The sequence below is a fragment of the Curcuma longa genome, chromosome 11, assembly GCF_044706935.1.
Source record: "Curcuma longa cultivar G26 ecotype Majalengka, Jawa Barat chromosome 11, ITB_CL_G26_1.1, whole genome shotgun sequence".
NCBI lineage: Eukaryota > Viridiplantae > Streptophyta > Magnoliopsida > Zingiberales > Zingiberaceae > Curcuma > Curcuma longa.
The window spans coordinates 18,613,768-18,637,358 of NC_133871.1; the positions used below are offsets into that span (position 1 = coordinate 18,613,768).

At 37.2% G+C, this 23,591-nt stretch overlaps 4 protein-coding genes across 8 annotated transcripts; 3 read left to right on the forward strand and 1 right to left on the reverse strand.

The window, feature by feature from the left end:
• Positions 1–133: 133 nt before the first annotated feature.
• On the forward strand, positions 134–7,691 carry LOC141838883 (uncharacterized). 2 transcript variants are annotated; one of them, XM_074726490.1, is made up of 10 exons: positions 134–370; positions 1,575–1,690; positions 1,864–2,010; positions 3,356–3,666; positions 3,763–3,873; positions 4,018–4,508; positions 5,565–5,730; positions 6,718–6,957; positions 7,053–7,187; positions 7,323–7,691. In XM_074726490.1, the coding sequence occupies exons 2-10, from the start codon at positions 1,579–1,581 to the stop codon at positions 7,452–7,454; spliced, it is 1,845 nt and encodes a 614-aa protein (XP_074582591.1). In that variant the 5' UTR covers positions 134–370; positions 1,575–1,578; the 3' UTR covers positions 7,455–7,691. The 2 variants fall into 2 exon arrangements, with proteins under 2 accessions (XP_074582591.1, XP_074582592.1); XM_074726491.1 differs by having other exon boundaries at positions 3,365–3,666.
• Positions 7,692–7,924: 233 nt separating this feature from the next.
• Positions 7,925–8,686, forward strand: LOC141838884 (ferredoxin-thioredoxin reductase, variable chain-like). The gene has a single exon (XM_074726492.1). It carries the CDS (start codon positions 8,019–8,021, stop codon positions 8,493–8,495), a length of 477 nt encoding a protein of 158 aa, XP_074582593.1. The 5' UTR covers positions 7,925–8,018; the 3' UTR covers positions 8,496–8,686.
• A 2,441-nt stretch (positions 8,687–11,127) lies between these two features.
• LOC141841805 (WAT1-related protein At3g02690, chloroplastic) lies at positions 11,128–18,979 on the forward strand. 4 transcript variants are annotated; one of them, XR_012602830.1, is made up of 8 exons: positions 11,128–11,784; positions 11,909–11,956; positions 14,930–15,052; positions 17,101–17,250; positions 17,790–17,961; positions 18,035–18,095; positions 18,298–18,461; positions 18,905–18,979. XR_012602830.1 is itself a non-coding variant. In XM_074729997.1 (7 exons), the coding sequence occupies exons 1-7, from the start codon at positions 11,167–11,169 to the stop codon at positions 18,909–18,911; spliced, it is 1,179 nt and encodes a 392-aa protein (XP_074586098.1). In that variant the 5' UTR covers positions 11,128–11,166; the 3' UTR covers positions 18,912–18,979. The 4 variants fall into 4 exon arrangements, 3 of the variants coding, with proteins under 3 accessions (XP_074586098.1, XP_074586097.1, XP_074586099.1); XM_074729997.1 differs by lacking the exon at positions 18,298–18,461; XM_074729996.1 differs by lacking the exon at positions 18,905–18,979 and having other exon boundaries at positions 18,298–18,888.
• An 864-nt stretch (positions 18,980–19,843) lies between these two features.
• Positions 19,844–23,591, reverse strand: LOC141838123 (alpha-galactosidase-like). The gene is made up of 15 exons (XM_074725521.1): positions 23,364–23,591; positions 23,244–23,302; positions 22,570–22,626; positions 22,430–22,464; positions 22,189–22,292; positions 21,964–22,039; positions 21,805–21,863; positions 21,623–21,688; positions 21,451–21,534; positions 21,292–21,356; positions 20,921–21,003; positions 20,750–20,840; positions 20,603–20,649; positions 20,386–20,526; positions 19,844–20,284 (listed from the first exon to the last, which is right to left on the reverse strand). Exons 1-15 carry the CDS (start codon positions 23,531–23,533, stop codon positions 20,198–20,200), a joined length of 1,224 nt encoding a protein of 407 aa, XP_074581622.1. The 5' UTR covers positions 23,534–23,591; the 3' UTR covers positions 19,844–20,197.

Consider the following 23,591-nt stretch of genomic DNA (forward strand, 5'->3'; position numbering starts at 1 on the left):
CATGAGCCCAACTCTAGTGATGCATGCCGCTTGATTAAGACTATGGGCCAAAAAATGGGCCGGCCTTTTAAAACCCACTGATATAGACATGCTATTGAAAACCCGAATCTCTTCGGTGCGGGGATGCGGCGGTGCCTCCCTTCATCTCCATCCCCAACTTCGCCTGCGTCCGTCGACGTCCTCCTGCGTTAGCTCCTCCTCCACCCGCCACGGCCTTCGCCTCCGCCGTACTTCTCCCTTTCTCGTCGTCGCGGCCCCGCAGGGCTCGCGATTGAGCGAGATCGAGCCTGTTCCTGTCCCATTCTTCCATTCCATCGTCTATGTTTGCGTTCTTAAAGTGGAACCGGTTCTGACGATTCTTCCCAGCAAGGTTCATCTCCACTCTGTTATCACGTTTCCACCTATTTTTCTTTAAATCCTGTTGTGCTCCTATTTGGCGAGACTTTGACGATATTTCTTCATTCATTTTCCTCTTTTTGTTGTAAAAAATAATAATTTTTTGAACTCTTTATCTTTGAAATACGAGACTTTTGTCAGTTGCTAATGCAGGTCATGCTATAATTACTCTTCAATTTGTTTCAAGTGGAAGTTAGTGATGCTATGTTTTGCACTTAGTCTGCTTAAGTGCGATTTGAGTGTGATACATAGTGTAAGCGTTTCAGTTGCATAGGTATAAATTTAGCAAATTTCAGGAATTCAGTGGTACATTCACAGTGGCTTTGGATAGATTACTAACTGTTGTTTAATGTGTACCATTATGAGGTTATTCAACGAATACATATTCCTTAGCAACAAACTGAGAAAGCTAAGTTTAAAATAGTAGCTGTTTGGAGAATCAATTGTCTATGGAACAGAATTGGTATTTGAAAGTCATGAGCTCCTCTGAAACGTGGTTTGCCCATGTTCCATGTTGTTGAACCAGTGCCAAATTTCATTTTTATCATGCTTATCGAGAGATTTGAGTTTTATATCTGTCTTTTTATTCCAGAAAACATGGCGGTCTATTTCCTGATTTAGGAAATTTTGAAGAGTCAATTATCTTATAAAATATATTCCCTATAGAATTCCTTGTTCCCTTTCTCTGGCATTTGAGGGTTTTATTTTTTAATCAAAGTATCCTCTTTACCTGAATAATTGCCCCTCTTTACCTGAATATTTGCTTTGTAAGAATGTGGTTTGTAGCTACCTTCTGGAATCCCCTTCCCTAACAAAGATAAAAGACTGGCAAACACCTCTGGTACTGCCTAAATGATGACGGTCATTTTTCGTATCTACTTGTTGGTCAAGTTCTTTTTTGGTGCTCCTTATCTTATGTACATTTAATGACGTTCTACTAATACTAATAAGACTTGACTTTTTTATTCTCCCTTGTATTATATATTTGTATCCATAATGGAAGCATCTTAAGATGCTTTTGGGAAGTGTTAAGGGTGAATTAAACCATTCGTTTCTACTTAAATAGAAGCTTAGTGTACCTTTTATCACTCATATTCTGTATGCTTCAATGGATCAATAACATTCTTTCACCAGTTAATTTGCTTATTAATATTAGATTCCTTGAATTTATCTTTCAGAGAAATGCCTCGAAAAGTCAGTTATGGGCTTGACTATGATTATGACTATGACACTTATGATGACTATGATTATGAGTATGAAGTAAAAGTTGATGGGTATGATGACTATGAAGATAGTAAGTGATGTTCTTTCCCTTCTTTGTTTGTGTCAATTTGATGCAGTTCATTAAGCAATCATTTTTGTGTTATTTTGCCATGGCTTTGCATTTTGCTGCTGACTATCTTCCTTATAATTAACTTAAATCTTATAATATTTCTTTTTGGGCTTACACATTACTCCCTGGAACAGAAGTGACATCTCAGCTTGGTAAGGATGGCAGTAAGCTTGGAATCTGGCAATGTCCAATTTGTTCATATGACAATGATGAAACTTCATTTTGTTGCGACATATGTGGCGCTATTTTTGTCTATTCTTCCAGTTATGGCAAACAAAAGGGTGCGTTAAAGTTTTCGAATTAAATAGATTTGTATATGCCATGAGCTTGCATATATAGCATGAACTTGTATGATTCTGTGCTTCAAGATATTACTATATTATTCACAGAGTATATTCTTTGCCCAATAAATCCTGCAACCAAAGATTTGGGAGCATCTGCAATATCCAAGTCTCATGCACAAATATCACCCAAAACTAACAATCTTGTTGATGACTTTAAAAGCAGAAAACCCAATTTGTATGAGAAAGGTATCATATCGTACATTTTAACTGCCAATGATGTTTGACATTACAAGTTTTTCTGGTATAGGTTGCTCAGAGCTTTATATCATGTGCAACTGCTCTGCCAAACTAACATAAACAATGTTGGAATTTGATCTGTTTGCGACAAACAATCAATGTTTTTATGGATTATCAATAGGTTAATAGAGTACATTCTTTTCATGTTTTTGTCTTGTGCTAGTCATTTTTGCATGTTATAGTCTTGTGTTAGATGAGATGTGTTCAGAAGGCGAGGAACACTGAGCCATTGTCCGAGCTGCAAAACACCAAAGCAATGTACTACATAACAAATTATTAATCCAAAGATTTCTTTTGCTAGAATTTGTTCCTGAATCATGTCCCTGCATCTTTCTTTGAAATCTGCTTCACCTCTTTGAAAGTAACTGAGATAGTTAATATATTATTTTGAATATCATGATATCTTGAGTTGAGTCCATAAATAAAGGCCTATAGTGTAATTTATCATGCAATCTTTCTGGAGCAAAAGCTGTCAACTCCTGCAAGCATGCTCTTCCTTTATTTACTCCCCTCTCTCTATCTTTCTCTCTGCTCTGTCTCCGATCTTCTTCATCTTTCACTTTCTGTTCACTGAGATCTCTCTGTGCTATATTCTTCTCTCTCACCCTTTTGCACTCTCTTCTCTTCTTCATCTTTGTAGTCCCATTCTCTTTACTGCTCTTTTGTAATTATGCATCTCTCTTGTCTCTCCTTTTTAACCGTCCCTTCTGTCTTGCTTCTCTCTAATTGTCTGGCACTATTAGTCTCACGTAGTTTGATACCTTAGCTCCATGTTATCATACATCAAATAATATGTTCTAAGAGTATTTTAGCTGTTCAATATTGCTTATGTACTTTTGTCATCTGTATATCATATAATATATTGATTATCTTTTCAAGTTTGCTATTTTGGTATTTACCCTAGCAACCTGAAATCTTTTAGTTCTATCTATAATTGTTTTGGTAATTGAATTTTTTATTATCCTTCCACAATTTGCATCAGTTTTACTAAATCAACCTCATGAAGTTATGTATTTTCTTGACATTTTTTTTCTGGTTTGCATAGGACAACCAGAATATAGAAGGGCAGAATCCAACAGTAAAGGAAAGGAGGCTCTAGTATTATCTTCAGATAATGAAACCCTTGTGCCTTCTGTTCATGGGTCAAAAGTAAGTAGCGTATGTGACAGTGAGAGCAGTCATTCCGGGGAGAATAAGAATCTATCAGCACCACTGAGCAGTAATCTGAACCAGTTAAAGTTGGGTAAGCATCCCATTCGTAACAAAAAAGTGAATTCAGAGACCAAGTACCAACCAGAGGAATGGATGTTAATTGAGAAAGAACCAGGAATTCTGAAGCAATTAAATCTTGCAATTGTGAGAAACCGATTCTTAAGCCCGAGCATGATTTTTTCCACCTATTGTTTATCTTACCTTTTTTTTTGCCATGAAATTAATTAATAAATTTACAAGGTTGGCCATGTGGACTCTGGAAAATCTACCTTATCTGGAAGATTGCTACATCTTTTGGGAAAAGTCTCTAAGAAAGAAATGCATAAATATGAAAAAGAGGCTAAAGAAAAGGTATATTTACGATGCATATATATGTATATATACTAGATGCTAACACTGATGTGTGCCCCATAATTCATATCTCTCTCTGTTCCTACTACTACTATCCTTTTTTCCTACAAATTCAGTAGATAATCAAGCCATTATTTAATGCAGGGAAAAGGTTCATTTGCTTATGCATGGGCAATGGATGAGAGCACTGAAGAGAGGGAAAGGGGAGTGACCATGACTGTTGCTGTTGCATACTTTGACTCCAAGAAGTATCATGTTGTTTTACTTGACTCTCCTGGTCACAAAGATTTTGTACCAAATATGATTTCAGGTGCAGCACAAGCTGATGCAGCCGTTCTCGTTGTGGATGCATCAACTGGTTCCTTTGAGGCAGGTATGGATGGTTATGGTATTGGACAAACAAGGGAGCATGCTCAACTAGTTAGAAGTTTTGGTGTTGAGCAAATCATTGTCGCTGTTAATAAGATGGATGTTGTGGGGTATTCTAAGGAAAGATTTGATTTTATAAAATCACAACTTGGTGCATTTCTTCGTTCCTGTGGTTTCAAGGATTCCTCAATCATTTGGGTTCCTCTTAGTGCGGTAGAAAACCAGAATCTGGTTACAACCTCTACTGATGTTAGGTTATCTTCCTGGTAAGATTAGTATCATTTATTTGCTTGTAAATTGCAATTAAAAATTGAATCTTTATAATTAAGTTCTTTGAATATTTTAGTATATGTAGGAAAATGAGGCAAATAATTTTGGGCTATGCTCTTGGGCTAGCTATATGTAGGAAAATAATTTCTTCCATCATTTATCATACTTTGTCGGGGCTGTACTGTATGTTGCTTGATAAAGAAAAAAAAAAGGGGGAAGAGAATGCACCTTATGATCATTTGCATATGCAATATTTTTTGTGGATATAGAACTAATAATTCCATTGGCTATTGCTAAAGCTGATCTAATATATCTTTCTATCTTAAAGTGCAAAAAAATTGTATTTGATTATAAGTTAAAGAAAAAATATTTTGGAGATCTATGATGCACTCCAATAAGGAAGTGGCATGTTTTTTGAAGCAACTACGTTAGCAGTTAATGAAAACAAATAATAGGACTATTTTCAAGTATCCATAAAGGACACTTGAATGCTGCCTCATCTAGTGTATAGGAAGGGGTGATAATGATGCTTGTATGCTCAAAAGGATGCATAGATGATGGATATAGCATCCTTTACCTTTTAGATAATTTCCAAGACTCCATTAAACACACTTCAATACTGCCTCTTCTTGTGTTCAGGAAGGGTGATAATAATGCTTGTATGCTCAAAAGGCTGCATAGATGTAAGGCATGCTCAAATATCTATTCAGCTTGTAGTTCTCGCAACACAACTTGTGTTTTATTAATTTCACTACTAATTTTTCACATCTGTGTTATAGTTTGGTGATGGTTATATAATAGGGATTAAGATTTAAGATAGCCATGCAATTTGCAGTACGATTATTATCTTGGTGGATCTTCCATGTATATGTGCACATCGTTAATTATTCTCATACAGATTTATGGTTGTTGGCATTGAATAGCAAATCACCAAAATGTTGATAATAGTAGACTTATTTCAATTCTGAAGGCCTTAATAATCCGTGCCTTCTTAATGTATGCACATTGCCTTCCTTTCTTAAATTTTTTGTAACTAAAAAAAGTTGATGCAGGTATCAAGGGGTTTGTCTGTTGGATGCAATAGATTCATTGCAGACACCTTTGAGGGATGTGTCAAAGTCTCTTATTCTTCCTATATGTGATGTTGTCAAGACCTCTATGGGGCAGGTTGCAGCTTGTGGAAAATTGGAGACTGGGGCAATCCGTAATGGTTCAAAGGTAAAGGTAAAATTTGGACACTGCTTACCATTAATTGCAAAATCTACTTTGGGCTACTTAATGCACACACATTATTAGTTTCCATGTAGGTTAATTATTAGAATGCCTAATTGATGTTGCCATGTGTACTATAAAAAATTAGGTTGCTGCATTTGACATTGACTCAACAATTTACTGATTCAGTACCCTTGGAACCATACACTTTATTGTAGGTTTGACTGTTAGGTTATGATTACCTTAGGAAATGGTAAGGTTGCTGAGTTGCTCCATTTGCAAATGTGCGTGAAAGTTTCTAGCAGCTAAATGGTCTTTTTGCTATTCAAGGGTAAAGGCTATGTGCATTGACCCTGTTTTAGATTTCATATTGGTGAGAACCTTGTTCACTTACTCCAACCTTATTGCAAAATAACCATTTATGATTTTGATTATATATATTTATCATAAATTAGTGGGTTTGCTGTTGACTCAGATCTCCAACATGGCAAGTTCATCTGATTTGCTGCTATCTTACTAACTATGAAATATTTCATACACTATCAGTTTACTACTTAAATTTTCTTGGAAATAAACAAAAAAAGGATGTCCAAGTATAAAACTGAACATTTGTTTTCATTTACTCTTCTTGCATTGGTGGGGTGTATGTCTTTTTTTTTTTCCAATTAATTGCTTGGGAAAAGTAAAAAAAGTGAGTAATAAAAGGTTTCATGGGAAAAAATCTGATTGAAATTAGGTGTAGGTGATTTATTTTGTATATTGTAATCTCATAATCCTGTATTCCTGCTATATTTGTCGCTGATATATTTCCTCTTATGAAAGAGTTCTAAAGGTGTAAACAGTAAGTTCATTTTGAAGTTGTCACACAAATCTATCACACATGATGTTCGACTATGCATGGTTGTTTTGTGCATCTAATTGCACTGTTAATTTATTATATAATGAATTTTGTGATTGACAATTCGTGATGGGATAATTTGGTCTTCTGTGCAGGTTCTGGTTATGCCTATAGGAGAGCTGGCAACAGTGCGGTCTATTGAGCGAGACTCAATCAGCTGCAATATGGCAAGAGCTGGTGATCATATTGCTGTCACCTTACAAGCTATCGAGACTGGCCATGTTTTAGCTGGCGGAGTGCTCTGTCATCCTGATTATCCAGTGCAAGTGGCTACTTGTTTGGAGCTAAAGATACTTGTCTTGGACATTCCAACACCGATTCTAGTTGGATCTCAGGTCTGGCTTCGAAACCTAATACATTTGTCCAACCTCGGTCGACAAATTACCATCCCTCATCGTTAGAGAGATTAAAACAAAATAGGTTCATACAGGTTGAATTCCATATACATCACGCAAAAGAGGCAGGAAGGGTGTCGAAGATGGTATCATTGCTGGACCCGAAGACTGGAAAAGTCTCCAAAACAGCACCACGCATCCTCAAGGGAAAACAAAGTGCTATCATAGAGGTAAAACCGTGTCGCCTATCTGTTAACTTGAGGTTCCGAGTCATTTGCCAATTTTAGAGCAATATTCGTCACTTCGCTACCTCCTTGCCTAGTTGGATCTTCTGATCTGGCTGCTCTACTTGGTTGTCCTTCCAGGTGCAACTGGATGGAGCTGTATGTGCAGAGGAGTTCTCGAAATCTAAAGCCCTCGGAAGGGCATTCCTAAGGTCATCAGGAACTACAATTGCAGTTGGCATTGTGACCCGGATAGTCGAGCGCAAGTCATAGGCTCGTCGAGCGCAAGTCATAGGCTTGAGGCATCAAAGCCAGAAGGTGATCTTGCCTGGTTTTGTTCATAGGCTACTTGTACATTATGGAATGAGGTACACCTGTGCGTTCTTATTTAGAGCTACCATGTCTCGATTCACCTTTTACTGAGTGTGGTTATGAAACATGCACAGAATTTTGTTTCGATAACATGTACACAGATATTTATTCCTTAATTCACTTTTGGGCACCTTTTTACTGAGATATAAAATCATATAAAATAATATTTGAGGTAGATTAATTGCTTTTTAAAAAATAGAGTTATATGATGTAAAAAAATAATTATTATTGTTTTAAAAAAATAAATTAATTCATGCTATTTAACCTTGTGTGACCAAATATAGCAAAATATCTCTAAAAATATCCGCGCGTGCCTGCCAACCACTTGTTCGTTAAAAATCCTTGACCAACCATCGGATCGCCTAAAATTGTGGAGTGCATAATTTCGTCGCTCTTTGCTTATCCCTTCTCCGCTCGATTTGTTCACCGCGACCGCCCAAGCCGCTCGAGATCGGATTCCCGATAATGCCGACGCCGGCCACCGCCGCAGCCGCTGCCATCTCCCCGTCTCTCTTCCTCCAGTCCCTTCCCTCCGCCGCTCCAATCGCCCCTCTTTCTCGCCCCTCTTTGTTCCGCCCCTGCCCCACCGCGATCATCCTTCCTTTTAGGGCTAGACACCGTGTCACGTGCCAGGCCGTCATCTCCGCTGACGTTTCTTCTTCTGCCGAAATAGAGGAAGAGGAGCAGCTGGCGGCGGCTAAGATCGGGAAAAGGGTTCGCGTCATCGTGCCGCTGAAGGTTTACCACGTGCAGAAGGCTCCCGACCTGGATCTCAACGGCCTGGAAGGGGTGATCAAGCAGTATGTCGGGGTTTGGAAAGGGAAAAGGATCTCCGCCAATCTCCCATTCAAGGTTGAGTTCCAAATCGAGGTCGAAGGGCAACCCCGCCCAGTCAAGTTCATCTCTCATCTCAAGGAGGATGAGTTCGAGTACGTGGATTGAGCCCGGGATGTGTCTTTCGGTTTTAAGATGGAGATTTCAGACTCGCGAGAAGGAAGATGCTTTGGTGTAACTGGCAAATACTTAAGCTTTATCATGATACAGTGAAAAATATCCTGTAAATTGTGTTTTAGGATGCTGAAAGTGAAAATTTGAAAAGGTGAGCTACACGATGCCGTGAAGTATGTTTCTAATTTTTCTCCTCCTTTCCTCTTGCACTGCTAATGGTAGTTTACTTGTTGTCTGATTGGATCCACATAATATGTGTTTTCTATGACTTACATCCGTTGTTTTGATTCCTCTACTCTTCTTGCCTATGATCGAGATACTATTTTGGCTGGTAAAGAGAGGTTTCTTTCACTCAAATTTTTTTTTATGGATTCTTAATTAATATTTAGCCTACTGGAATGTGTATTTATTCTATGATAAGGGCGTGTTACTATAAACACCTTGATTGTGGTATCGCAAAGCAATATGTTTGTACTGCAGTTATCCTTGTTATACCCTGTAATTTGCATTGGAATGGTATCTTCTTGGCAGGAAAAATGTGTTTTATAGTGCAAAATTCCTGTTAATTAGTTCATTTGGGAAAATTTTCAAGTTTGTACTTAGAGAACTTGCTACATCGAACTGCCTAAGCTTTTGAAATGTACAAGCAGGGAAAACCAAAGAAACTTCTTTTATTTTGTCCCTCCAGTATTAAGAAAGCAGGCTACAATCAACAACATGGTTAAATGCATAGTGAAAAGTTGGATGCCATAAAATGCAAGTGTACAATGGATCTTCATGTATGATGATATCAATCATTCTTATGAGCTAAATCTGCTTTTATATCGTCCATTATAGAATTGTGCAACCATTCTACTCGAGGATCTCCCGAGACTATCTAGGACGTACTTGGACAGCATATTTTGACTACTTGTTGAGAAAGATTTTTGGTTGTAATGGAATCAATGAGGAACTCTCTAATTTTGGAACAACATGCAATGTATTTGAAGTATTTATGGAAGAAATTTTAAGACTGCTTCTACAAATATACATTTGAACAATGAGGAAGGACTTCAAATGGCTCATCACTGTTGTTATCTGTCCTGGAAGTTACCATGTTGATTATTTGTCAGCTGACTAAATCTTATTGCCTCACAAGTATTGATCTTTATTTTTCTATATTATGTAGTTTGAGAATTTAGTTTGATTTCTTAGTATTTAAATATTCTTCTTTATCATGATATTCTCTTGAGGTTTCCTTTAGAAGCTGGGTTCAATCAAATTTACTTGCCATCCTACTATATCCCATCCAAGGTATTTTTTGCTTACCTTTTTTTTTTTCTCTTGCAAATGTGACAAACACTTCATTTTGAATGTATAAGTTTTGCCTCACTAATTATAGCTTGATTTTTCTGATAGTCAAATTTATATTTTCTATCAATAATGATTGTCTAGATGATGTGCTTAGGCATGCATGTTCTTATCAACAATGACAACGTCAACAAGCATGGATTCTTTGGCAAACATCCTGATTTTTTTTTGAGTCTTCTATCATCAGTATATTCATTCTGGTCTCCGCTTGTTCATGCCTTTTGGCGTTTAATCTGCTTATCATATTTTGTTCTGTCATTAGACTTACTTAGTTTTGGATTTTGGCACCTTTTGTTATCCTCTCGATAGTCCTCAACACTAAATTTAGTCATGATGAAATACACTTCTAGCAAAGATGGATGCCGACATGTTAAATGCTTGGCTTGCATTTGCAGTTTGTTTTGCTTTGCTCAGAAACATCACATCGCTCGAAGTTTGTCATCCATGTTCATGTGTGACATTTTAGTTCCTGCACATGTAGGTTTGAAGCTTCTTCCCTTATAGCAGACAATTCACACTTGTTTGAAGCTGTTGCTTATGCTGATTCATGATTTTCTTGAACCAGTTTTTCATATATGACTGGCCTGAATACCTACCTACACGTTCCAAATAACACTGCTTGATAACTCGTTGATAACGAATACTGTATCGATGTGCACTGTAAGAAAACAGTGGTTTCAAAGTTAGATTTGTTCTTCCAGTTCGTTGATTGATTTTGCGAGTAAAACAGCCAATCATTTGCCGCCGCCGCCGCGAGCTTAAAATAAAATTCGGAAAATGTCAAGATAAATTTCTTTTTGTTTTATTATTTGCGAGGATCGATTGATGTATCTACCATAACGAATTTTTAAAATTTAATCAAGTTTCACCAGTGGAATTTTGGCAAACTGACTTGGTCGAATTTTTTTCATCAAACATTAACACGAATTTTAGTCATGGTCAACTTTTAAATATTAGTCAAATCCAATCATATAGCTCATCAAGTTACCTAACCTACCACAATACATTTGTCTTCAGATTTAAAATTTGACTTTATGACTAAACCTGCACATATTTTTTTATGAAAGAATGTGATATTTTAATAATCATTATCTAATCTCCTAGAAATAATTTTCTTATTAAATTTGCACTTACTCACATGTTTTGTCGAGAGTTTAATGTAATTTATCAATTTCTGAGTAGTGAACTGAAAAAGTTAGCAAACTCTTGTCGTTCCATCGTTCTTCTGTTCTGCTCTTCTCCACGCGCTCGTCGACGTTATCCATTTGGCCTACTTTTCTGCTTCTGTTTCTCTTCTTCGAACTCAATAAAAAAAATGCACAGCTCGATGTCAACCACTGCGTTTTCCGTCCTCCTTCCCCATTTCAACCATCCACCTTCTTCACCGAATGCCCATGTCTCCTTCTCCACTTCCATTCCCGGTCTCAGGGTTAGAGTTAGCGTCAAGCTTCCGTTTCCCAGGACCCTTGCCCGCTGCAGCACTAAGGAACCCCCCATGCCGCCCAGCTCCACGGCGGAATACCCCTCCGCCGTAGACTGTGTCGGCACCGGCTCCGATGTCGAGTGTTACGCGGTGGATGTGGCCGCCTTCGACGAGGCCGACCGGCTCCTGCCTTCGACTGCGGATAAGACCCTGTTGAGCTTCGAGGTCGATCGAGGCGGGGAACGGGAGGACTTCGGTGCTGGGTTGGTAGGAAAGGCGCTGAGCTGGGCGCTCCTTGTGTCTCCGTTCTTCTTCTGGGGCACGGCCATGGTGGCGATGAAGGAGGTGATCCCCAAGACGGGGCCTTTCTTTGTCTCCGCATTCCGGCTGATCCCCGCGGGGTTGATATTGATTGGATTTGCGGCGTCCAGGGGTAGGAAGCTGCCGGCGGGGACGCTGGCTTGGCTGTCCATCTTTTTGTTTGGCGTCGTGGATGGTGCGTTCTTTCAGGTGGGGGAACTTACGCTTTAGCTATTTCAATCAAGATGTAAGCTTTAGAAAGATTTGGCTTTGTGAACTTGCTAGATAATTTCATGATGTAGTTACCACAACTCATTTTTTTATGCGTTCGCAGGGATTTCTTGCAGAAGGATTGCAAAAGACGTCAGCTGGGTTGGGTAGTGTACGTCTTGAAAATCTTTTAGTCGTCCCTCTTCTATTTCGCTTGCAGTTTAATTCATAAATATGTTGCGTTCTACATGGATGCCTTTGGCAGTTATCCTAATATTTCAACTCATTCAACCAGGATATCATGCAAAATTATCCAGTATATAATTTCTTATAAACCCAAATTTAGTTTTTGGACTACGAAGATAGACAATCTTAAAGGTAAGTTCGTAACTGCTTTCTTCTAATCTACGGGCTATTAATGGGTGAATATTTCAACATTTTCCCTTGGTTGCTGAGGCTGTGTTTACTTCGTTGGATGAGATGGAATAGAGAAGGAGCCAAGTGAGGAAAAGAAAAAGAGAGGCCACAATTAAAATGACTAAATCATCCCTTCGATTGAATTAGCTCACATCACTGTTGACTGCTGCTCCCCCCTCTGTGTTGGTAGTAAATCCATGCTCGACAGGAAGCTCTGATCAAAATTGCAAGGGGCACCATCTTACTTAGTTTCTAACAAAAAAAAGGAGTTGATGCTGAACAACAACGTGGATCCAAATGAAGCTTCAGTGATTACGGGTGCTAGCAAGGAGGAGAGATAGATTCTGCTCAAGGCATTGGAATTTGGATAGTTTGAAGCTGGCCTGTGGCTTTATCAGAGGCATTCTGCGGCTTAGAATCAAGGAAGACTATCTAAGTTTGTGTTGAGATTGTTTTGGTTCTTTTACTATTTTTCCTTGCCCTTTTTGACTGTGTTCATCCAATTTGAAAAAAAAAGAACATTTTGGAGAAAGAAGCTCTTAAATGCTCCCTCTTCCATCCACCCCCTTTACCTTCCTTTCTCTCTTTCTCTCGTGTTCATATACTTTTTTTTTTCAATAGTAAATGCATTATTAGGCTGTTTGGGAATTGAATGGAATTTGAATGTTGGGGAATGGTATTTTTCTAAATTGTTTTAGCTTGTTCAACCCATTTGCTATACTGTGTAACCTTGCTTGCCTAGTGTGTGTTGCTTGCATGACCTGGCTGTCTTGCCTTTGGTTGCTAGCTCCCATCCATCTAGCTTAGTTGATTGGTTAATTAGTTTAATTTGCTTAACTCGATCATTCTACTTGACACATATAGCTTGCCCATATCTTTTGCCCTACCCACTTGATCGACTTGCTCACAAGTTGGTCAAGGTGACATGCTCAGTATGTTTGACCTGGCCTTCTCGTTTGGCTAGCGTAACCCATTTAGCCATTCAACTAGGTCAACTTAGTTGGCACACTCCTTCCCCAATCTTCCTAACTCATTGATTGTGTCCCCCTTTAGCTTCTACTCACACAGCCTTGTTCTCCAAGACCTATCTAACTTGTTTATCTTGCTTGACTTAGTTGACCCTCATCAAGCGTACCCAATTTGTCCAACTTTTTTTTGTACTACTAACTGTTGGGTTGTAATGGTGCAAACATAGTCCCACATCTAAAATACATGGGAAAGATCATGAGTTTAAAAGGATGGAAAGTATCTCCATTGGCATGAGGCCTTTTGGGGAGAGCCCAAGAACAAAACCATGAGGGCTTAAGCCCAAAGTGGACAATATCATGTCATTGTGGAGATACGAACATTCTTTAGACCCTACAATTGGTATCAGAGCGAGGCCGCTCTTCACCGGACTAACCGCCGGATGAGCCATGATCCAGATCTAACCATGTGGGGACCCTCAGGGAAAATAAAGGAAATAGGGGAGGCTCGGACCATGAGGGACATGGCAGCCGGACCATGAGAAATGACAGCCGGATCATGAGAAATGGTAGCGGAGCTTCCAGTGGTCCTTTATTTGAGGGGGGGATTGTTGGGTTGTAATGGTGCAAACATAGTCCCACATCTAAAACACATGGGAAAGATCATGGATTTAAAAGGATGGAAAGTATCTCCATTGGCATGAGGCCTTTTGGGGAGAGCCCAAGAACAAAACCATGAGGGCTTAAGCCCAAAGTGGACAATATCATGTCATTGTGGAGATACGAACATTCTTTAGACCCTACACTAACATAGCCAAACCTTTAGGTTCTCCCCACTTGGTTGTCCATTTTTCTTGGTTGGCTTGCCTATCCTACCTAGTGGATAGCGTTGGTCTTTGATAGACATTGAATGTCCATTCCAGTTCTTAAACTATGGAATGGATGAAATTGAATTGTAGTTCTGTTTTAATTTCCAAGACACCTTAAATTGGTTGATCTAAATTCCAAAATGGAATTGCACAAGGAATAATCCATTCCTTACCATTCCGCCCTATACCCAACATGACCTCAGATTCTTAACTATAATAAATTGTGGAACACAGTATTTATTCAGATATATCATAACCCAAAATTATCTTGTTGGTTTGTTTCCTGTGAGTATAAGAAATTTCCCAATGTTTACAGCAATGATATTGGACACATGAGATATGATTCATAAATATTGGTTTGAGTCCTATCCTCTGATGAGCCTAGCTTGTATCATACAGTATGTGTGACCCAGAATTGCTGTGCTACAATTCCTTTCTTTTTCATAGGAAGAAAATGCTTAGTCTGAGGCAAGAACCAATTCCTTGATGAGTGCACCCTCTTATAGTCAGATATTCGAGATGTGTTCTTCTACCAATCGTTTGATGCTCTAATCAACAAACCATGCAGTCTCAGCTAAAACACCTGTTGTACTTCTTTAAAGTATTTGCAAATTCTCTGTTCAAGGCGGCCAGTGGTTCTTGTTTGAATTTTTTCTGATATTTGATGAGCTTCTCTTCATATTTCTTATGAGAATTACTTGCATGTGGCATAATATCTCCACTATGTAAAAACATGTATTCTTCTCCTGAGTGAGTATCTACAACACTTTTTTGGTTATATCAATGAATAACAAAATATTTAATAGTTAGGATTAATAATCCTCAAGTTTGCTAAGAGAAGTTTTTTTTCCCATCTTAGCCGTAACTTTAATTTTGAGTTTGGAATACTTGCAGGTTATCATTGATTCACAGCCTTTAACAGTTGCCATACTTGCTTCAATCTTATTTGGCGAATCAATTGGTGTCGTTGGAGCTGCGGGACTTGTTGTTGGCGTCATTGGACTTCTTCTTCTTGAGGTTAAATTCGATCGGTTGTATCAATTTCTCTTGTCTCGAGGTCATATTTTCTAGGCTTAATTGAAACCATTAGCGACAATTAACATAAGCTATACTACAAAGTTGTATGCTGCATATTGATTTGACCAGATTTTGATGTATTACAGAAGAAACTGCTATATGATCTTAATATTTGATGTTGACTTGTTCATTCTGAAGATTTTAACTAAAATTTGTCCGTTGTTATTTTTTATATCACTAAGAAATTTTGCTTGCTCATGGAGATAACCATAGGCTTTATAACACATTATGTGCTCACCAACATCAATTGCCCACTTTGGCCAATATCTATCATTATCAGATTTTGTCCCAAGGTGGAATTTGATTTCAAGGTGGGAAATTATCTGAAAGTTTACTCATCTTGGATTGCTCCACATGGACCACATTGAGCACACTTAACTATGTAATTCTTGTTGAGAACCTAAGCACTTCCATCAAAAAATGCCTCATTGCTTAGAATACTTAATCCAATAAAGCTTCTTACACTCATGGCCCATTCACACTTGCTCAATTCAGTGTGTATTTTACTACGTTGCTGACCTATATCTCTTAGAAGCCTACTAGGAGTTGCGCTTTTTTGGGCTCTATGCTTCGACGGTCACTCCTTGCCCTCTTAGATTGGGGTTGTAACAGGCTTCATGTTATCAAAATGAACCTTGTGTTTGGTTGGTTCTACTCCATAATCATTGAGTGGAGGCACATATCAATGTTTTGATGGTATGCACAACCCATTATCACGATGATTGTTATTTTATTGTTCCTACTTGATGTGATTATCCACCGTGTTGTGTTTCATCAATAAGATATCTAAGATGGACGAACAAGAAATTTTTTCAAATGAGAATTTTATGTATCACAAACTATATTCAATAAGGTGGTGACATTTATGAAATTATAATTAATAGAATAAACAGGGAGCATTTTAAATAAAGAAGTTTCTTGTGAGATTATTGTGAGCTTCTTAGTCTAAAAAAATTGTAGAATACTACGGTATAACAAACCAATTTTGGGTCAGAGCATTGGATAGTTAAGAAAAAACACATAGAAAAGGAGATTAGTTGATTTGAGAATATTAATTTGTATTTGTGAAGTTGCTAGGAAGCGTAGAAAAAAGCACTATTATCTGAAAGTACTATCTACTAAAAGAAATTAAAATGTAGTTCCAATATCTATCAATAAATTGAGAAAAACATGTTAAAATGATAAACATGTCCAATGACAGTCAATAAAATTTTTAGTTAGGCAAGTTGGGTCAATTAGAGTAAAAGCGATTTAGGAGATCTGAATAATACTAACATTAGTTGCTTTATATATTGCAAGTGTGTAAAATCATGTAGCCATCCCCATTAATCATGACTTTCTTTCCATTTATTGTTGTTTATACTATATAGTCTATGTGATACAGTGAAACTAGATATGCACATGTGGTAGAGCGATGGAGGTACTAATTGTTAGTCATCAGGGGAAATTTGTCATTCAATTTGATTTAGATTTTTCATAGTATAATGTAGGAGTAGGAGTGAGCCAGAATTTTTTATTTTTCATTTACCTAATAAAGGACCTTCTTTAGCCTTTCCTCACGAGGAAGCACCTGATTCTATGTAGTCTTTCCTACCATGTCAACTTTGAATTCTGTGAAACTGTGAATAAGAGTTCCCAAAACTACCATTAGTATTTTCTTTTTTATGGATTTCAGAACCTAGTTTGTGGTTTCATTTGAAAAACCTTTGTTATTATTATTATTTTTTTTTGCATTTTTATTTGCTCTATGTTTATTTGATATGACCTACTCTTCGTTTAGTTTGTTATGGATGTAATCATGAAACTATATTGAAGCAAACTTCAATTTCTTGTCTGATGTTTTCTTGACCATTTTATACAATGCAATGTACATAAGCCAGTTTAGGCATTACTAGAGCTTTGGTATCTACATCTATGAGCAAATATACAGAAAATTACTTACAATAACTAATTGCTTTCTTGCATTCACCTGGGTGTCCACTGTACAGGTTCCGGCACTTTCATTGGAGGGGAGTGATTCTTCAATATGGGGCAGTGGGGAGTGGTGGATGCTTCTTGCAGCACAAAGCATGGCAGTGGGAACTGTTATGGTCCGCTGGGTGTCCAAGTACTCTGATCCTGTCATGGCAACTGGATGGGTATGCAGACACTGAAGTAATTCAATCTAAGGGTGTTTGTTCTGGCCACTGATAACCAACACCTGTTTGATGGCAGGCAGCATTAACTGAATTCTTTATTTTGCCTGTTCTGGATGGAACAACATTAGTTCGATTCAATTTAGGATCTGAGTCATCCTAAACAGTTTCTAGAACATGACTAAAAACTAAAAATAATTAAACTTCAATGATACATGCATGTGAATATACTAGCTTGCGATTCCATCCTATGCTGTATCACTGCCGCCTTAAAAATATAAACGACCCCAACCCCAATTTGAAGAATTGAAAAGGAGATCTGGAGGAATCAATGGACATTTTGGGTATTGGTTAGTGGCAGATGATCTCCTATAGAAGAGAATAATTCTATATTGGTCTAATTACATCAAGAACTTCCTTGAAAACTTAGTTTTGTTATTTCAAGCTCAACCTTGCTCATCGATTGGATTTCTATCATTTTCTCTACAGATAAGTTTTGCTTTTGATTAGTGCTCAACCAAGTTTAACTTAATTTGATTCAGCACATGGTTATTGGAGGGCTTCCTATGTTGGCTATTTCTGTTCTCAACCACGACCCTGCTATGAATGGAAAATTAGTTGATCTTACTTCTGCTGACCTTCTTGCTCTTTGCTACACTTCTTTATTTGGAAGTGCAATCAGCTATGGTGTCTTTTTCTACTTTGCAACTAGAGGTTAGATTTCTCTATCTTCATCTATGCGTATTGTTGTGGAATTCACCCCTATAGGCCTCTTGTATACATGCAGGTAGCTTGACAAGACTTAGCTCTCTCACATTTCTAACGCCAATGTTTGCCTCCTTTTTTGGGTATGCCCTTTCGGTATTTACTATCTTGTATTTAGAAAGGGAATTTTCTTTCTTGACTTCCAAATCTCATCTAGTTTAATTGGGATATTATTATTCAATATCTAATGTATCACTGAGCCACTTCACTGCAAATAGTTGTTGCTTGATCATCAAAATTTACACACATTATGTTATTGACTAACAATGCACACACCATCCCCAGGTACCTCTACCTTGGCGAAACATTCTCCTCGATCCAGTTTCTTGGTGCTTTAATCACCATAGTAGGTATTTATATGGTAAACTACAGAGGCACAGTTGACAAAGCATAAGGAAGGAGCATATGATACTGCGGTATTTGACTATTTGGTATAGGAAATGAAGGCGGTACTTATTCGAGACACATACATCTAAAATTGGGAAAGTTTTTTTTTGGAATCAAAGCATACAAAAAGGCTAGAAGTTCCCATTTATATAATTTTGTGAATAGTCAAGCTCTCAACTGAGGTTTGCCTGAGGTTCAAAACTGAGTTAAGGGATAAAACAGGCAATGTTGGTTGATCTCCAATGGTCAATAAAGTTGGTTTTGTATTTGATCATGTAGAATCAATCACAAGATTGGCGTGTCTGCATTCAATCTCACAATACATACAAATGTATACCTTTAATTCATACCAAATTGTACTTCTCCCTTTGTAGTCCTCTGCAATCAATATTTACCAAACTGCGCTCAGTATCCTGTAATTTTTGTATATGAAAGTATCAGTAACTGCAAGATCTACGACAATGATTTATGAGTTTTATATTTGCCTAATGTATGTCATAATCAGGGACTGACTCGGTCAAGTTGACTTCACCTGCCCTGATCAGAGATTCAAAGGTCTTGGATGCTGTTGTGATCTGGATGCTGTTGTGAATAATCTTTGCAGCACTATTTTAAGATCTATGCTTCCTCTAATTCCTTGCGTAATTATGCTGTCCTAGTTGATTCTGTAAAACACAAGTTGATTCCCATACAACAGGAATGTGAAACTGTATCGACAATTGTATATTGTAAATTGTGTTGATCGTAGCCATCACTGCAACTTCTAAGTGCTATGGTGAGAACAGGAATGTGGAACTGACAGATTTGACCTGTAATAATTCCTTTGTTTAGATGATCTCTCTCTAAAGATTTCTAGGTGAGGTCTGGTAGTTAAATGATAAAATGCAACGTATACCATTAGTGGACAAGTTGGTTAGCTTGCCTTATTCTTAAGCAATCGACAAGATTTTAAGGTTTGAAAGGAGAAGAAAAACACTTGTTAGCACTTGGTCATATGTCTTTTTCAAGTACCCTATAACCGAAATCCTCTTTGATATGTCACCAATCTTCATCTTCTTTTGCACGAAAGAATTATTGTTTGTTATAGTTTCAACTATCATAAACTGGAATCTTTGTTTGGTGGTGGCTCACTTTTGCAAGATCCCACTTTGCAACCTGTCTGATTATCCAATCAATTTATCCACCTGCAAATGTATCAGTGCATGTGATTAACTAAATGATGAGATTACCCATGTACCAATATATTTCTTGTTCGCTCACTTTGCAATTAATCCATTTTTTATATGAACTTTTCATTTATTTATCATTATTTCTGAATAATTTTATGTTCTGTGACTGGTTTTCTGGACAGCAAGATTTGAGTTGGAGTTGGAGGGCATAACCTTTTTTGTTGGAGAAAGTTACAGGTTGGTACTAAGTTTCCATCAGGAGGAAGAAATTATAATTATATTTGAAATAATAAATATTCAAGCTCCAACTCTGAAACTGACTCAACATTTTGGCTATCAGTTTCACAGAAACTTAACTTACATTACAAGAAAGAACACAAACGCACCCAGTTTTATTTCTCCTCCATCTCCACAAATAGAATTTCAGAAATGGTACTCTTGTTGAAATTAAATAGTAGGAACATGCACCTACTACGTACCTAATCAATGGATTGCAACTTCATATGTAAATATTAATTATGTTATATATCTTGATAAAAATCTGCGAGCAAATTATGCTTAATTTGGCTTAATCGATTCTCTCTCTCTGATCTCTATCTTCTCCTTTTAATGCATTAGATTTCCATCTTCTATTGCGGGGTGAGAACATACATCTTGCTGGCATGGCCTGCTACGTCGCTGCTCATCTGCCCTCTAAATGGCCCGTAGGTCGAATGCTGAAGATTAAGAACACAGAAATTAAACATCAATTAATGATTTATGTTCTAATTCTGAAACCTGGAACGTTGAGAAAATGAGTCGTCCGAGACAAGCTTACCGCCCACAGATCACGAGCGGAGGCGACGGTATAGGGCTGAAGCCCGACGTCCGACCAGCTCACGGTGATCGTCGCCGGCGAGCCGCCGCGGTTCCAGAGGACCACCGCCACCCGCCCGCCACTTAATGGGCCTGCCCAAACCTGCACGTGCATTTTTTTTGTTTTACTTTCTTTTTTAAAAATACTATAAAACATTATTTAATTAATTTTAGTTTACCTGTGCTGATCCTCCCACCACCTTCTTCCCTTGGACTCCCTGGGGATCTGTTGGCAAAAATCCACAAGGAATTTGAAATTTTACGTTAATCGAGAGAAATTTAACAGAGAAGACCAAAACGTTACGAAAATTACAAGTTGGGTATACCTTGATTAACTGCAATGACCTCTGCGTTGCTCAGAATCTCTAATGCATCACTGCCCAAGTATCTCACATCACACCCAATCAACAAAGGCGCCTAAAAATTGGATTTCCATCGCTAAAATTTAATCAAGTCACTCGTTTTAGTTATTTGTTAGTTTGTAAATCGCAAATCACCTTGATTAATGCCCATATGCTAAAATGAGATCGATACTCTTCGGTTGTCATTCCACCGTTGCCGACTTCTAGCATGTCGGGATCTACACAATTGATTATATATTCGCAAAGTAATATAAGAATCAATATCAACAAGAATAATAATGTTTATAATAATAAATAATTGGAGGTTCTTTTTAACATTATTTGCACTCTCTCTTTAATTTGCTTTTTGACGTCATTTTTTGTCGGCTTTGAAAATTCAGTTTGGACCTATTTATTTCTGCATCTTCCCATCTTCGAACTATATATAATTATCTATCTTTTTATAAATAAATAAAAAATATTTTCTACAATTTTAAGTGGACAGAAAAATAAGGAAAATAAAATACCATTCCATCCGCCGGGCCTGGCGTAGGATGCCCACCTATCGTTCTCATCCACACGAGATGACATGCTAATATTACAAAAATTAAATTAAATTTTAATTGATTAAATTAATTTTCTATTAAATTGTTAAAATTCTTTAAGTAAAACAATAAATGATCAACCTTCCCCAGCTATCAAAAATATCCTGCGTCGTCCTCCAACTGTTCCCTATGCTGCTTGCCCAAGTTGCAGGGTCGTCCACACCCCTGTAATATTTATTTATATTTCAAAAATTTTAACAAATTTATAACACTGAAAATAAATGAATAGATAAATGATTGATTTAATAATTACCATTCGCAAAGGGAGAAAAAAATATTCCTCCCAGAGTTTCGCAGAGCACTGCTCATCTTTGCATATCTGTGGCAGTGCAACTCATTAAATTTGTATAAATCAATAATAATAATAATAATAAATAATATTATTATTATTATTATTATTATTATTATTATTATTGACAAAGACTAATTAGCTACCTTTCTCTCGGACTTGTGCCAGGGCTATTGCAGTTGTCATACTTTAAGTAATCAACCCCCTGAAATTGACATTATTATTATTGTTGTTTTTTTTTAAAAGAAAACATCTTAATTATATTCCAATGGAAATGTATGAAAAGAAGGGGTTTTTTTGCATACCCAATTGGCGAACGTTCTTGCGTCATGCTCTTCGTATCCTAGTGACCCCGGCATTGTTCTGCTGCATGTCTGCGTCCTGGAATTTACAATAATTCATTTTAAAAAACCCCCTCTAATTAACTAAAATAATTTTGATGAATGAAGTTCCATTTAATTAATTCATTTTTCGTGGCTATAAAAGAAAATATGTATAATTCATAAAAAAGAATATATAACCAACTGTACCCTGCATCACTGTAGATCCCCAGCTTTAACCCTCTTGCATGGACGTAGTCTGCAAGAGCCTTTATACCGGATGGAAATGTTGATCTCTTAGAAACTAAATTTCCCTGATCAGTGAGAAAATATATATATAATGACTCAGATAAATCAATTTTTGAATTTTAAAAATATATATATATATAGAAAGTGTGGTCTAAAATATTTTTTAAAAAAATCAATGAAATATACAAAAAAATATTCTCACCTGATAGTCTCTGTTTGGCTCTCCCCAGCAATCATCTGTTTACAAATCAAAACTTAGTTGATTTATGATTACATGGAGTTTTCTTATGAATTAGTTAGATTAGTAAAAAAAATTAAAAATTAAGGAGATAATTAGGCCACCTATGTTGACATAATTGTATCCCAATCTCGCAAGGCCTGTGCTCACCAATGCATCAGCTGCAATGTATATATGTATCATAATTAATAACAATTAATTCAATCATAATTAATTAATTATTTTGTTAAATGCCAAACTAAACACGAAGTTCATGCTTTGCTTCCACCATTATGATTATGGTTAGCCAGTCACACAGAAGAGACTATTTCTTCACAATTAATAATCAAGAGAGGCCATATTTTATAAATGATAATTTAAAAAAATAAATTTCTTCTTTTATTTCGATCAAAATTTTACGTTCTTGTGATATTGGCCCTTAAAATTAAAGCTAAGCGAGTTTTATTTTCGATTAATATGATTTAATACTTAATTTGTACCTTGGAATTAATATTAATTAGACGTGTGAGATTAGGTACCCTAACACATAGTGGACGACTTTTTTTCCATTTTAATCTCAAATGTTGACTTCTTCTGTCACCAGCAGCAAGGACCACATTACGTGCCTTTATCTCACACCACGGGCATCATTAGGTCAAGTGTCGACACTTCAAATAAGTAAATAAATAAATTAATGTCTTTTTTTTTTGCATGATTCTAAAATATTATTGTTCTAAACCAGTACAATGAAAATCGAAAAAAAAATCGTATGAAAAGGGAAAATAAACAATATTCGTACCAGTTTCTCTTATGAGATTCTCGTTGATGTTGCACTGGAAATGATTCCAACTATTCCACCTGATCCATCAATTTCGCATTATTAATTATCCTCGATAATAATTAAAATATAGGTACGTACCCCATGGGAGGAGTTCTTCCGAGGCCATTGCCTAGAGCTCGGCGGCGCCGCCTGTCGGAGGAGGTCATCCCGGAGGCGTCTCCGCCAGCGAGCGTCTTCGCCGCCACCGCTGCCGAAAGCAACAGGCCGAACAAGGAGAGGAAGAGGAGCATGCGAAGACGATGACACATCGTGTTCCACACAAAACCAAACCCACTTAATTAGCTCTCTCTCAAATTGAAGTTGAAA